The 12,972-nt window shown below is 39.4% G+C and overlaps 1 protein-coding gene across 1 annotated transcript; it reads right to left on the bottom strand.

Moving 5' to 3' along the window:
- Positions 1-900: 900 nt before the first annotated feature.
- Positions 901-12,908, bottom strand: pde6c (phosphodiesterase 6C, cGMP-specific, cone, alpha prime). Its single transcript, XM_010895629.3, has 22 exons — positions 12,269-12,908; positions 11,417-11,569; positions 10,873-10,962; positions 9,191-9,331; positions 8,985-9,059; positions 8,799-8,866; positions 8,626-8,692; positions 8,461-8,508; positions 8,063-8,212; positions 7,802-7,945; positions 7,653-7,718; positions 7,328-7,474; positions 6,058-6,165; positions 5,711-5,820; positions 5,024-5,111; positions 4,810-4,910; positions 4,606-4,713; positions 4,412-4,475; positions 4,234-4,308; positions 3,641-3,724; positions 3,257-3,401; positions 901-2,899 (listed from the first exon to the last, which is right to left on the bottom strand). Exons 1-22 carry the CDS (start codon positions 12,734-12,736, stop codon positions 2,853-2,855), a joined length of 2,547 nt encoding a protein of 848 aa, XP_010893931.1. The 5' UTR covers positions 12,737-12,908; the 3' UTR covers positions 901-2,852.
- Between the last annotated feature and the right edge of the window lie 64 nt (positions 12,909-12,972).

The following is a 12,972-nucleotide window of genomic DNA, read 5'->3' as shown; positions in this document are numbered from 1 at the left end:
TGAACAGTAGTACAGTATAAGAGAACCTGCATCACTGCAATGTACTAATAAATCAATGTTTAAACAAACCTGGGTTCTGTCAATAGGGTTATAATGTACATGTCCAGACCATATGAATCAATGTGACCTCAGATGCTGTAGGATAAAGAATTTTTAAGGTGAGTTGTTTTTTCCAAGACATTCAGATGTGTGTCACTGGCACAGGAATTATACACATTGGCTTTAACCACCAGCAATTACTATTCCCGGAAGGAGAGTTCAAATACACAGTTCACACCTGATACTTGCCCATGCAGGTGTAAAGAGGTAGTCAGTCATAGTATCCAGTAGTAGTCCAGTAGCTATTGCTTTCATTGACGTTTCTCTGTACCAAATGGCCTTTCCGATCAATGTTTTACTACCCCGTTTAAGTGTCTCTTAAAATAATGTTGGTTTTTCCTATTACGACACGGTTGGCCTGGTTCTGAGTGTCCCAAACCTATGGTTGCATTGACTTAATTATCTTTTGCTTAACTATCTCTTACTCTTGATTGAAAAATGTCCATTCTGAAAGTCCTCCATCTGTGTCCTAAAGTAAATGGAGTGTTCTGTAAAACAAGTCCTGCAGGACGTATTGGATGACCTGGGATGTTGAGGCTCTGGAAACTTGTCATGCAGACAGACATTATTCAAGGTGCTTCCTCAAAGTGCTTTGGCCTCAGCAGCAGGCCAATCGGCTCATCTTCTTTTCCCAGGGCTAATCCAGCTTTGTAGAGTAAGTCCACATCCACGAGTCATGAGGACTGTTACCTAAGGTTCTTCAAGTTCAACCCGTTTCTTGACTGCATACTAACAAATCATTTCAAAGAGACTGTAATGGGTAAAGTAACTCAAGTGTAAAGAATGGAACAAGAATCCCACTGACTTTGATCAATGTCTTTATTTTGTTAACGTTACATCTTATGACACGTACATACAGTAGTTGGTTTAATCAGACATCAAAATGTCAAATTCTAAGCTCCCTCAATGATAACTCGACAGAATTAGTAGACATCAATTGTGACCTTTAAATGTACGTGTGAAATAGATGAACTCACTTTCCCATACTTCTCTCCTACTGTATGGCTTATCCCCTTTGTGGAGCCCTGGTCCAAACTTTCTGCCCTGGAAGCTCAAGGAACAGAGATACATTGGAGCTATTGAAGATGCACTTGTCTGTCAAAGCTACCGTTATTGGATTACTGCTCTTGATTTTCCGTTCATTTAGTGAGAGGGCATGTGTTGCATAAGTACACAAGTCAAACTTTGCCTGCCCTGCTTAGTTCTACTCAGGAACGTCACCCGTTACAGTAGAGCTAAAGCAGATGACTAGGGAGGATTTCTAAGCAGTATTATTATGGAAACATCAGTGCAATACCACTAGATTAGTCATTTCACTTCCTCGCTGTTGCATAAATAGATTTTACATAGGTCCTGAAATAAGTCCAGAATGGTAAAACAAACAGAAGAGGGACTTAGGCCTGATGGAGACCACATGTTTCGGCTCAATTCCACCAAACAAACATAGCCCTCACTCATAACAGATATTGCTTTGGTAACCTGCTGCTTCTACAGTAAGTAGGACATTTCAGGTTTTAAGCTGTGCAGATCTTGAAAGCTGGTTGACAATCAAACTCAATCCCAACAAAGTGTCTTATGGTCGGGGAAATTGAAGACCAGCACTGACAGAGCATTTCTGAGGCTTGCCTCCTAATTTCACCCAAATGTTTTTCATTTCAAATGTAGGTTTAATTTTTCATATAATTTACTATTTGATGAACTACATTTCTTTGGAACTTACAACAGTATTTTTGTACTCCATTTTTGAAATACTATTATATTGCAATTTATCATACATATACTGTATGTTTAAATACAATGTGTATGTTACACTGTCAAGTTATTGACAAAATGTTGTATAGCTTAAAGTTGTGAACAACATTTACAATATATTTGGATGCTCAAATGTTACTTTGAACCATATCATCAGTTCATACAATCTAAGACTTATAACAGACTCAGCTCCACTGTTAAAATACATTAAGTAGAAAATCTTGACAAACAATCAAAAAATATATACTTTGCATATTAACATAAATATACCCCACAAGGCTCAAAACAGTGTACAAATGTTGAGCTTTGCTACTATTTTAGCACTCCATAAAGTTAATTGTCACTTACTAAAATATCAGGTTTGTCTGTTAGAATTGAGATATGGGTTAGGGTTAGGATAAGGGGCTTGAGCTCTTACGGTACAGTTCATTAAAAGGGTCTATTTTGTTTCTACTTAATTCGTATTTGTGAGGAATCCGTTGATTCCTCATATGTGAACTTAAAATTCCTGAGATGAGTTTTCAAATATTATCCAATAATTTGTTTCCCATAAAACAGCTCACTCATAATTGTTTGCCCACTGAAATGTCAAAGTCATGTAGGGACCATCAGATCATGGATAAAAAAAGTTACAGGTCTTTTTTCTCTCTATCCAAAGCATATCTAAATATATAGTATTCAAATACAGTATGCCACTTGGCTGGTGTTAAGTTGCAATGTCTGTTTCATTAATTGGATTACGTTTTTTATTTTATTATGTAGTGCCTACAGTTAGTTATCTGTGAAAGACATGCTCTACTTTAACTCTGTTGTCAACATATACTCCAGCTGGTGGTTCACCTGTGATGAGTGTTCATCTATCAAGACTGGGAATCTGAGAATGAGGGGGAACGATCAAGCCGGTCCACTCCCGGACACAACGTCCTGCTGTCCCTTCACCGACTGCTTGCTGCCTCCAGGGATCCTCCGCCACACGGCCTTCTGGGGCATATTCCGGTGGGCTAGGCAATAGTGCAGGTCTTGGACTTTCCCCCCTCAGCCACTTCGGCTGTTTGAACAGCAAGGGAGACCACAGGGCAGCAAGCAGCGAAAACACAGATTACAAGACAAATCAAACATGTGGATTGATTTGATAGGGAGACAGCAAGCGGCAAAGTAAAGAGAGTTAGAGCACTGCTTTAGTTTGTCTATGGCTTAATATTAAGTTTAGGTGGCTTAATGGTCTGATGGACTTCTCGGGGCACAGTGACTGTATGCATGGCTACAGTATACTGTATGCACTGTGTGGTTATCTCACAAGAGATTGTATAAAATTATTTCTTTCAGGTAAAATATGTTCAAAATGTTACTTCAGTTAAAAAAAAAAGATAGATTTTTTGGTTGGTAATTGTATTTAATGTTTTACCTGGAGGTGATTCAAGCTTCTTTTTCTCCTCCTCAATGGCCGCTATCTTGGCAGCATGAATGTCTGCCAGTTCTTTCCAGTTCCTTAGGTTTTCATTTAGCCCATCATACATGGGGGTGATTTCTACATGGAACCTTGAGAATTCCTGCACACAAGTACGCCCCATTACTGCAAGCATTTACTTGCCCTTGACTGCCAATTGTCTGACAGTCTTTATCATGCAAACATTCCTGCAGAGGAGTTCGGCAGGCGCAAACTTGTAAATGGAAACCGTCTTGCCAGAACATTATAGAAAATAACATGTAAAAAGTCATTAAGGGTTGTTGAACTGGAGAACCTCACCGAAAGTGAGATTTATGGTTAGCCGAAAATCTGCACAGTTACCTTGTATACGAACGCGCAGACGAAGTTAATGAAACCGCACTGCATCTTTGGTAATTCTGCTGCACAGTTCCTGTCCATCATTGGCTGAGGAGAAATGAAAGACGTGTCATATCAAATCAGAGAACTATAAGTTAGTGATTACTCTATTAAGCACCTGCTTTAAAAAGAAAGAAAAGAAAACAGGTGGCAATGCTACCGATAATGTACCAAAGTTAACAGAATTTTCTGTACTTTTGGAATGTAAAATGTATGATGATCTATTAGAACTTTGGTAATTTAAACATGAATAACCCTTTTTAAAGTATTCAAACAGAATTAATTATTGGCACACTAGAAAGACATTAACTAAAAAGGCTGTGAATAAATGTTAATGTTTTTATCAGCTTGATCTCACACAAAATATATGAATCTAACCTTTAATTTAATAAAAAATAAAAAGAGATTATAATTAAGAAATAATTATTGTATAAGACTAAAATTTGAATTAGGGGTGCCAATAATTGTTACCCATTTTTTTTTATAAAATAATTTCTGGATGACAATTTGTTTTCATTCTTTTACAACCCCAATAAAGAAACATAAGTTTTTCTCACAATGGGTTGCTGATCAAGAACGGTCCTTTCCAAGTCACCTTGCTCCCAGAACTCAGCTGCTACCATGAGAGCCACCTAAGATGTAAATTCACAGCAAAAAAAACATATCAGGACTAATGAAAACCTAAAAAATCTAACTAGTTTGGAGGGAGTGTTTTCCCATGGTGGAAGGGCCTACCTTGCTCTGGACCTCCCATGGTTTGGTGATGGCAGACAAGTCACAACCTGTCATCATCATGGCCCTGATACAAGTATTGTTTGAGGAAATATTCCAACATCATGTAAGAATCATAATATTACGCGAGCAACAGAAAACCATGACAAGTGGACATCTGCCTCAACTTTTGTAAACAAAAGAACATTCCTACTTACATGATGATTTCCTTCCTGATGGCGTTGTTGGAAATATGTTCAATTTTCTCCTTCTCAGTTTCCATTGGCTCAGTGGCATTGACAATGTTCTGGAACATTGTTCTTTTTCTGGGGATCAGACCAACGGTCCAGTTAGGTTCATGTTAGGGCACTGCCTCACACAAAAAAAAAATATCAAAGATAATAAGTATTCTAAAGACCCACTTGAAGTACAAGGCCAGATCAGTGGCAATGATGCAGACATCAAACAAATGTTGTACAGTCTCAAACTGCCGCTTCTGGAGATTCACAAAGATGTTCAGGCTCTGAAGAGGGAGAAAAGAAGTACATTTTAACTCCCACAATCTGCCAAATGGATTGAGGCAATGGGGAATAGGGAATAGTTTTGCCCACAGTAACAGGAATCAAAGTCTCTAACCTCCTCGCCCATAAGAGTCTTGCTGTATTCCAGATGGTGTCTCTCCATAATAGAGGAACCATGCAGTTTGGCTAAAGGCGAACCACTCCTGCAATCAGAGAGTCATAACAACACAATCAGAGAGTCATAACAACACAACCAGAGGTGTAACAATACAATCAGAAAGGTGTAGCAACACAATCAGAGAGGTAAAAAATCAGAGGGTAACAACACAATCCGAGGGGCGTAAAAACACAGAAGCATAACACAATCAGAGGGGTGTAACAAAATCAGAGGGGCATAACAACACAATCTGAGAGATATAACAACACAATCAGAGAGGTGTAACAAAATCAGAGGTGTGTAGTAACACGATCAGAGTGATATAACAACACAATCAGAGAGGTGTAACAAAATCAGAGGGGTGTGGCAACACAATCAGAGGCGTAGCAACACAATCAGAGAGTTGTAACAAAATCAGAGGGGCGTAGCAACACAATCAGAGAGGTGTAACAAAATCATGAAGGGGTAACAACACAATCACAAGGGGTGACAACACAATCAGAGAGGTACCAACACAATTGCGAAGGGGTAACAGCACACATCATTAGACCCCAAACAACCCATTTCTAACCACTGACAGAACACTCAACATGAATGATTTGGGGATTGCTGTGAGTGCTTCTAGGCAAAAGGAAATAGTCTAACTTTGTCTGGTATAAGTTGTTGGTCCCTCTGTGGTCGATATCATGGCAGAATGCAGCAGCCACCATGGCAAAGGCATCCAGGTCAGAGTAATATTTTCTCAACTTGCCAGTCTATGGAACAAAGGTCTCATCCGTTATCAAACAAAATGTGGATGTGGAATGAAGGATTCATATCAAAGACAATTGGCCTATTGTCTAAATTGGCCCAGCTCCCTGAACTAGAATTATGGGCAGCTTCCATGTTTCTCTAAACCATCCATAATGTTTATTGGTTACTTCATGCATTTTGTATAATCTGTCGTGTGGGTATCAATTGATAGGATTGGTAGAGGGAGTGAAAGGTTTCACCTGGAGAAGACAGAACATGGTCTGGCCCACATTGAAGCCATGTCTCCAGTTGTGGTAGGTAATGTCACGGTAACCTTTCCGGACAGTGTACATCCATCGGGTCAAAGTCTGATTATACATGAGAATAGGGAACAATATCACACAGAGGACATTTGACCAATTATCTGTAAGACCAAAACAGGACATGACCTAGTATTACACGCAACACAACAAATTAGATACAGAAAGAGACAAACTTATTAAAGAAGCAGTTGACAAGCTTAAGCACAAACTTATTTTAACATATTGTAAAAGCTAGATTTTCAACATATACAAATTGAAAAAGTAAACCATCTTTTTCAAGATGGAACATTAAATCTTAAAATGGATCCTTTGCTAAGTCAAATTCTGGAGAACCAATATCAGCAGTCAAATGGGACACAGCGATCTTCGAGCTTGACAGCCTGGACAAACTCATGTTTGAAAAGCATGAAAGCAAATGAGAGATTTGGTAAAGCTATTCTCCTACTTTCAGGGCTATACAGTAGGCTAGCCACACTTCCAACTTTGGTGCACCATGTTATCTCATGGGTACTACTTTCAATACTAGAGGCTGAAATCAACCAAAACCTCTGTCCCTTAAATGGACAGACTCATGTAGAGTATGTTGCATTCATTCTGGGCACATGCACTGTGTAATGCTGGGGTTACATACACTGAACAAAATGATAAATGCAACACTTTTTGTCCCCATTTATCATGAGCTGAACTCAAAGTTCTAAGACTTTCTCTATGTACACAAAAGGCCTATTTCTCTCAAATATTGTTCACAAATCTGTCTAAATCTGTGTTAGTGAGCACTTCTCCTTTGCCGAGATAATCCATCCACCTCACAGATGTGGCATATCAAGATGCTGATTAGACAGCATGATTATTGCACAGGTGTGCCTTAGGCTGGCCACAATAAAAGGCCACTCTAAAACGTGCAGTTCCATCACACAGCACAAGGCCACAGGTGTCGCAAGTTTTGAGGGAGCGTGCAATTGGCATGAAATGTCCACCAGAGCAGTTGCCTGTGTATTCAATGTTCATTTCTCTACAATAATAAGGAGAAGTGCTCACTAACACAGATTTAGACAGATTTGTGAAATAGGCCTTTTGTGTACATAGAGAAAGTCTTAGATCTTTGAGTTCAGCTCATGATAAATGGGGGAAAAACAAAAGTGTTGCATTTATAATTTTGTTCAGTGTAAAAATATAGGAAATAAAACGATAAAAATAACTATTTTACCTCAGCGGGCACTTTGAACTTCTCCACCACGTTCAGCTCAAAGAAGCAGCGAATTCCACACATGATGAGGCCGTGCTCGGTCACAGGGAAGTCACTGAAGGAGAATTTCAGTAGTTCCACTGACTCAGCAGTAGGGCAATTTGATCGCTACACAATGGCAAAGAAAGAAATTCCATACATTTATTAATTTAATCGGTCTCAGTATGGCCTTATTACAGTATTAGTAGCCTTCTCGTTACCCGATCTACATTTGGTATCATGTCATTGTTCAAGTTGATTACTTACACGCTACTCTGTGCACATTATCAATGTACTATGGTCCTACCAAGAGTTTGTACATCTCCTTCTGGTCACAGTCTTCTGGATCGGCATCAAACTTCTCCTTTGTGTTCTGTGGAAAGAGAAAACCATATTAAACCTCTGTGAATTTCCACTGTCAATAAGACCTGAGGTCCAATATGTCTCAGGTCTCACCAGTATGCTTTGCATTTCTACATTCGTGCATCTGGACTGGCACATTAGCATCTCCTGGGCGATATCCTTTCTCCACTCCATCCTGTTCAGTCTGTCATACGTGTCGCAGTTTAGCACCGACCACCCCAGGAACTGGGTGAGGGCCTAGAACATTGCAGAAAGGTTTTTACAAACTTCTTACATCTGACTTATGACAGAAATAAACAGTGAATTGGTTGATGTGACTAATAGAGACCGACAGAGGGAAGACTACGCACTCACCTCAGTGATTTGTTCGTCATGTTCATCAAATGGTTTTCCATCTTTCCTGTTGTAAAAAGTGGCAATACCCACAATCTCTTCCTTTTTGTTGACAATGGGAAGGGACAAAACATTCTTGATGACAAAGCCTGTATCGTCGACAGGTTCTTTCTGAAAGACCAAACAGAATGAAGCTGATCAATAAAATATTTAAGAATGTATGCAGCATTTTAGAAAAACAAAAGCAAATAGCCCAGATGTCTCAATATATTCTAGGCAGAGGCTGTGGATTTGTAGATTAAGAATTCTTGTTCTGTTAAAATAATTTGGTTGTTATTTGTGCTCCAGTAACGTTATAATCATCATATTATCGTCCTATAGTAAATACTATCCATCCAATTGAAGCCCTCAGTCCTCACCTGGAAGGTGAAGTAATCATCAGCGGCTACATTCATCATGTTACAAATCTGAAGGGGAAGAAAAAGAAACTTCATTCAAATGACATTAAAAGTCTTTAATGTGCAGTAGGCCCTGCGTGTTTGAGGGTAGCACACAGTCAGTGTTGACGAATCACATCAACTTACGAAGCCGTTTTCAGACACGTAGGTCGGGAGCCCACTGACTAGGGCCCAGTGATCCGCCGGAGGGCCCCTGCAGTAGGACAGAGGCCGCTGGGTTTTGGTACTTGGGATACTTTCTTATATATCTTGACGGGAAACTAATGAGGGACTTGAGACAACACGTCACGGATACTTACGGAATGACTTTGATTTCCTCTTTGGGTCCTTCTAAGAGATAGTCAATGATCTTGTAAAAGATGACTTCCTGCAGGTGTGTAAAACAACGTTCACTGGGGGTGACTGTGTCCATGTTTAGACTAGGTGGCAGAACAGCAAAGCAGAATGCTTGGCGAGGATCATACATGAGGAATAGGGTTACTTACCCTTCCATCAGGGGTCTTTGGTCCCTTGTATGGCTCTACATCTCCCAGTTTGATTGGCCACTCATCATAGAACTCCTGCATGAAGAGAGAGACGAGATCCATTAGGACAACAAAAGGGGAGAAGGCATTCTGGGGCAACCCCAGAGGGAGCAGATTCAAAATGGTTCCCATATTAAAACTTAGCATATTATGCAATAGTAACAAACCTTCTCTTTGGTCATGTCCAGCAGTCCCACAGAGTATCTTTCACAGTTGAGGTAGGTTCTCACAGTGTACAGAGCTTTGTGGAACTGTCTCTCAATGTCTGTCAGCTCCTCAAATACTTTGCTGGCAGACCATAGAAGGACCTATTGAAACAAGGATAATATACTGTATACCTGTTCTTTATATAGCGTATTAGTGTTTGAGTCAAGGATAACACAATGCTTTACAGGACTCATTATTTAATATAATAATATACTATGTTGATCATCGACTTATTACTGATATTATACCACTCAATCTTATTTCATACTTATTAGCTATTTATTATTAATAGCTTAATTGCTATTTTTTATTAAAGACAATCTTTGGCCATTCATAATATCAAGGCTTTCTAGAACTAAATCACAAGCTGTTCAAAGGGAGGATGATAAAAAAATCTGCTTCAAAATCCCACACCAGTTAACTGGTGTGTTCAATTGCAGTGATTCACTGGGTAGTAAACTATAAAGCAAATTCTCAACAATGAACACCAAGGAACTAAAAAACTGTAAAGCAAATTCTCAACAATGAACACCAATGACAAAAAAAAACTAAGAAATAAATTTGTGAAAACAGATGAATCAGGTTGGGTTTAAAAATATTTCAAAAGCCTTGAATATCCCTTGGGGCATGGTGAAGATAATAAGCTCCATTTGTATGGCACCACCAAGACCTGCCTAGATCAGGCTGTTCCTCAAAACTGGATGACAGAGTTAGTAGGGAACTGATCAGAAAGAGTACCAAGCAACTTGGACAGAGCTACAAGCTTTTATAGCAAAGAATGGTCATGTGACAACAATATTTCAAACACACTAGAAAGCTGGCCTGTCCGATAGGGTTGCAAGAAACAAGACCACCTTGAATCCTGTCCGAAATCTGCCACAAAAATAAACATTTTCTGACCTAATTCAATTTCATTTCTGGCCATAAATGCTAATGGTTCACATTTGATGTAAACCCAATACCGCACATAACCAAAAAAAAATAATCCCTGCTTTTAGGCATGGTGTTGGCAGCATCAGGCTATGGGGATGTTTCTTATCGCCAGGGACTGGGGAACTTGCCAGGACAGAAGGAAAAATGAATGGAGCAAAGGACAGCAAAGTCCTTAAGGAAAACCTGCTGCCTTCTGCGAGAAAGCTAAAACTGGGATGGAAGTTCCCCTTTCAGCATGACAACGACCCAAGGCACACAGGCAAACCTACCGCGGAGTAGCAAAGAAATAAAAACGTAATTGCACCTAAACACAATCCAAAATATGTAGCGTAATTTGATTGCTTTCAATCAATGTTTCACGAGACACAACACTTTAAACAGAACTGTTATGAAGAATAGTCTAATATTCACAAATATGTGTGCAGCGTTGGTGGAAACCTACCCAATTCTGAATCATTTTGGTATTTTTTACATTATATTTTATTTCACAATAAACAGAGAATCCACTTGAAAGTGTGGATTATAGTGCATAAATATATTTTTTTAAATTTTAAATCTACTCTGAAGTCCTATAACTGAATATTTGGAAAGGTTCAAGAATGTTTCTATTGGCATTATAACTTAATTCACTTAAAAAACACAGACTTGGGGGGTAGCTGGTCATTCAAAGGGTAAATAGGGTGAACAATGGATTTCACCGTTTTCGTACCTGACTCCTTCTGGATTCCACGTTGAACATGTAAAGAGTGTGGTGCTGCAGGGCAATGACCTGTGCAAAGACCATGTACTTGGTCCAGAGCTGAAAGCAAAACCCAACAGACATTTATCTGATTTGACTTACTGACGTTATTCAGCACTCACGCAATGCTCACATTGCCTATCCAGTATTGCCTCCAGAGCAGTGGTTGTTGGCCTATATACAGGGGGCATGTAAAAAACTTGTGAGACCACAGGCCTCCTGGGAAAAAAATATTGGTGGGGCAGTAACTGTAAAAGGTACAGTGAAACACTGGTTTAAAGAGTCAATAACGGTTTTGAGGCAGCATCAGTGCAGCACATGAATATTGAGAAGGTATAGGGCATGTACAGTATCTGTCATGTTCCATGTGATTTACTGTGCTGTTATGTATTTGCTGTGCTGTTATGTATTTGCTGTGCTGTTATGAATTTGTATTTATAAGTTATTCCCATATTTGACTAATACTGAGAAACATTTCTACAACTGGCATTCTGCTTTTAAGGTCAAGACTTACATCCTCATCAGCTTTTGTGAATTCTTCGGCTCCAATTTTGTTTAGTGCCATGCAAACACCAATGGGTTCTTTTTCAGCCACTAAGGGGAATGATAGCATGTTTTTGGTTTTGTATCCTGTCTGCTTGTCAACAAAGTCACTGAAGCGGTTATTCTGGAGGTGAAAAAAAGAAAGTATTGGATTAAGACTCTAGCACTTATGGCCTTTTTGGTCTTGTGCTAGGAGAATACAGCATAAAAAGACATTCGGAGTACAATAAGTTACTAGACTAAAAACAACCTCTGCCATGATTTTTGGAGCCTGCATTTTATGTATGCCAAGTAAATGTCACAATTCAATTTCCATGCACAAGAGTAATCAGGCTAATCTCCAGCTAACTGGGGACATATATGACAGACATTAAAATCATATTTTATTCTACAAACTAAGTGGTCAATATTAACATTTTGAATGATTTCTAATTCATGTAATTAGCTTGGGCAAAGTCAATTGACTATCCACTCTCAGAAAAGGAGTTGGTAAGACGTTAGGACTAAGTGTAATAATCAAGGCTAGGCAAAGTTGGGCGCTACCTTCAAGAAATCCATGGCAGAGAATGTTAAATTGCAGACACAGATAACAATCAATCAATAAGTCAAGATAAATGGTTGTATCAATAATATTCGATGTACTTAATAACCTTCTAAAATTTGAAACGATTTCATTAAATTGACCGTTTTTATACAACCAACAAGAACATATATGCTTAAAATACAATGTTGCCTGGATAAGAGTGTTATCTAATTGTTAATACGGCTCGCGTACCCATTTAACGCGCGCTTAGGCGCTTGGACACATGCTGACAGCACTCACCTTCGTAACATCCGGAACGTTTTGCATCTTTTTTGAGTGCGCTGTCCATCCAACGACACCCATATCAGTTGGAAAAACAATCTCAGTATTGGGGTTGACCAGGTTATCCTCATATTTGGACGTAGGAGTGATGTTAAAGAGCAACGTTGCAAGCTCGGGTATTCCGTTTCTAGATCGGCACACAAAGTAACTGCATCGGTCTGCGTTCAAAATCATGCAAACTCTCTGCAGGACCTTGTGGATCGCTTTTTCCACAGTCGCTGTCGTGTACATTTCTTTGACCATGTCAAAGATGATGTTGGCCTCTTGAATTAGGGAGACATCTTTGTACGAGGTCGGATCTTTGATCTCGAGGTTTTCTGTAAACGCTGTAGAGATTACTTCTGGGAGCACCTTTTTGTCAAAATACTCTTTGGCGAACTGAGGATTGTTCTCCAGGTACTTCTCCACACTATCCTTGTCTACCATTTTGAATTGTTCGCGTTTTCCTCCCTCTTACAAACGCATCACCCGGGAAAATCAAAAGGGAAGAGTAAAGGTGGGTAGTTAATGGCCTCAGTTTGCGCCGAGGTGCATACTCTGCCGTGATGCCGGACAAATCACCAAAATGCCCTGTACTTCTTTACAAACTGACAGACCGTAGTGGCTTAGAGGCTGAAAGGATCAAAGCAGCCGCTAATTAATGTGACGTCATGACATTAAAG

Source organism: Esox lucius, chromosome 5 (assembly GCF_011004845.1).
Source record: "Esox lucius isolate fEsoLuc1 chromosome 5, fEsoLuc1.pri, whole genome shotgun sequence".
NCBI classification, from domain to species: Eukaryota; Metazoa; Chordata; class Actinopteri; order Esociformes; family Esocidae; genus Esox; species Esox lucius.
This window is presented reverse-complemented; position numbering and strand designations above follow the sequence as displayed.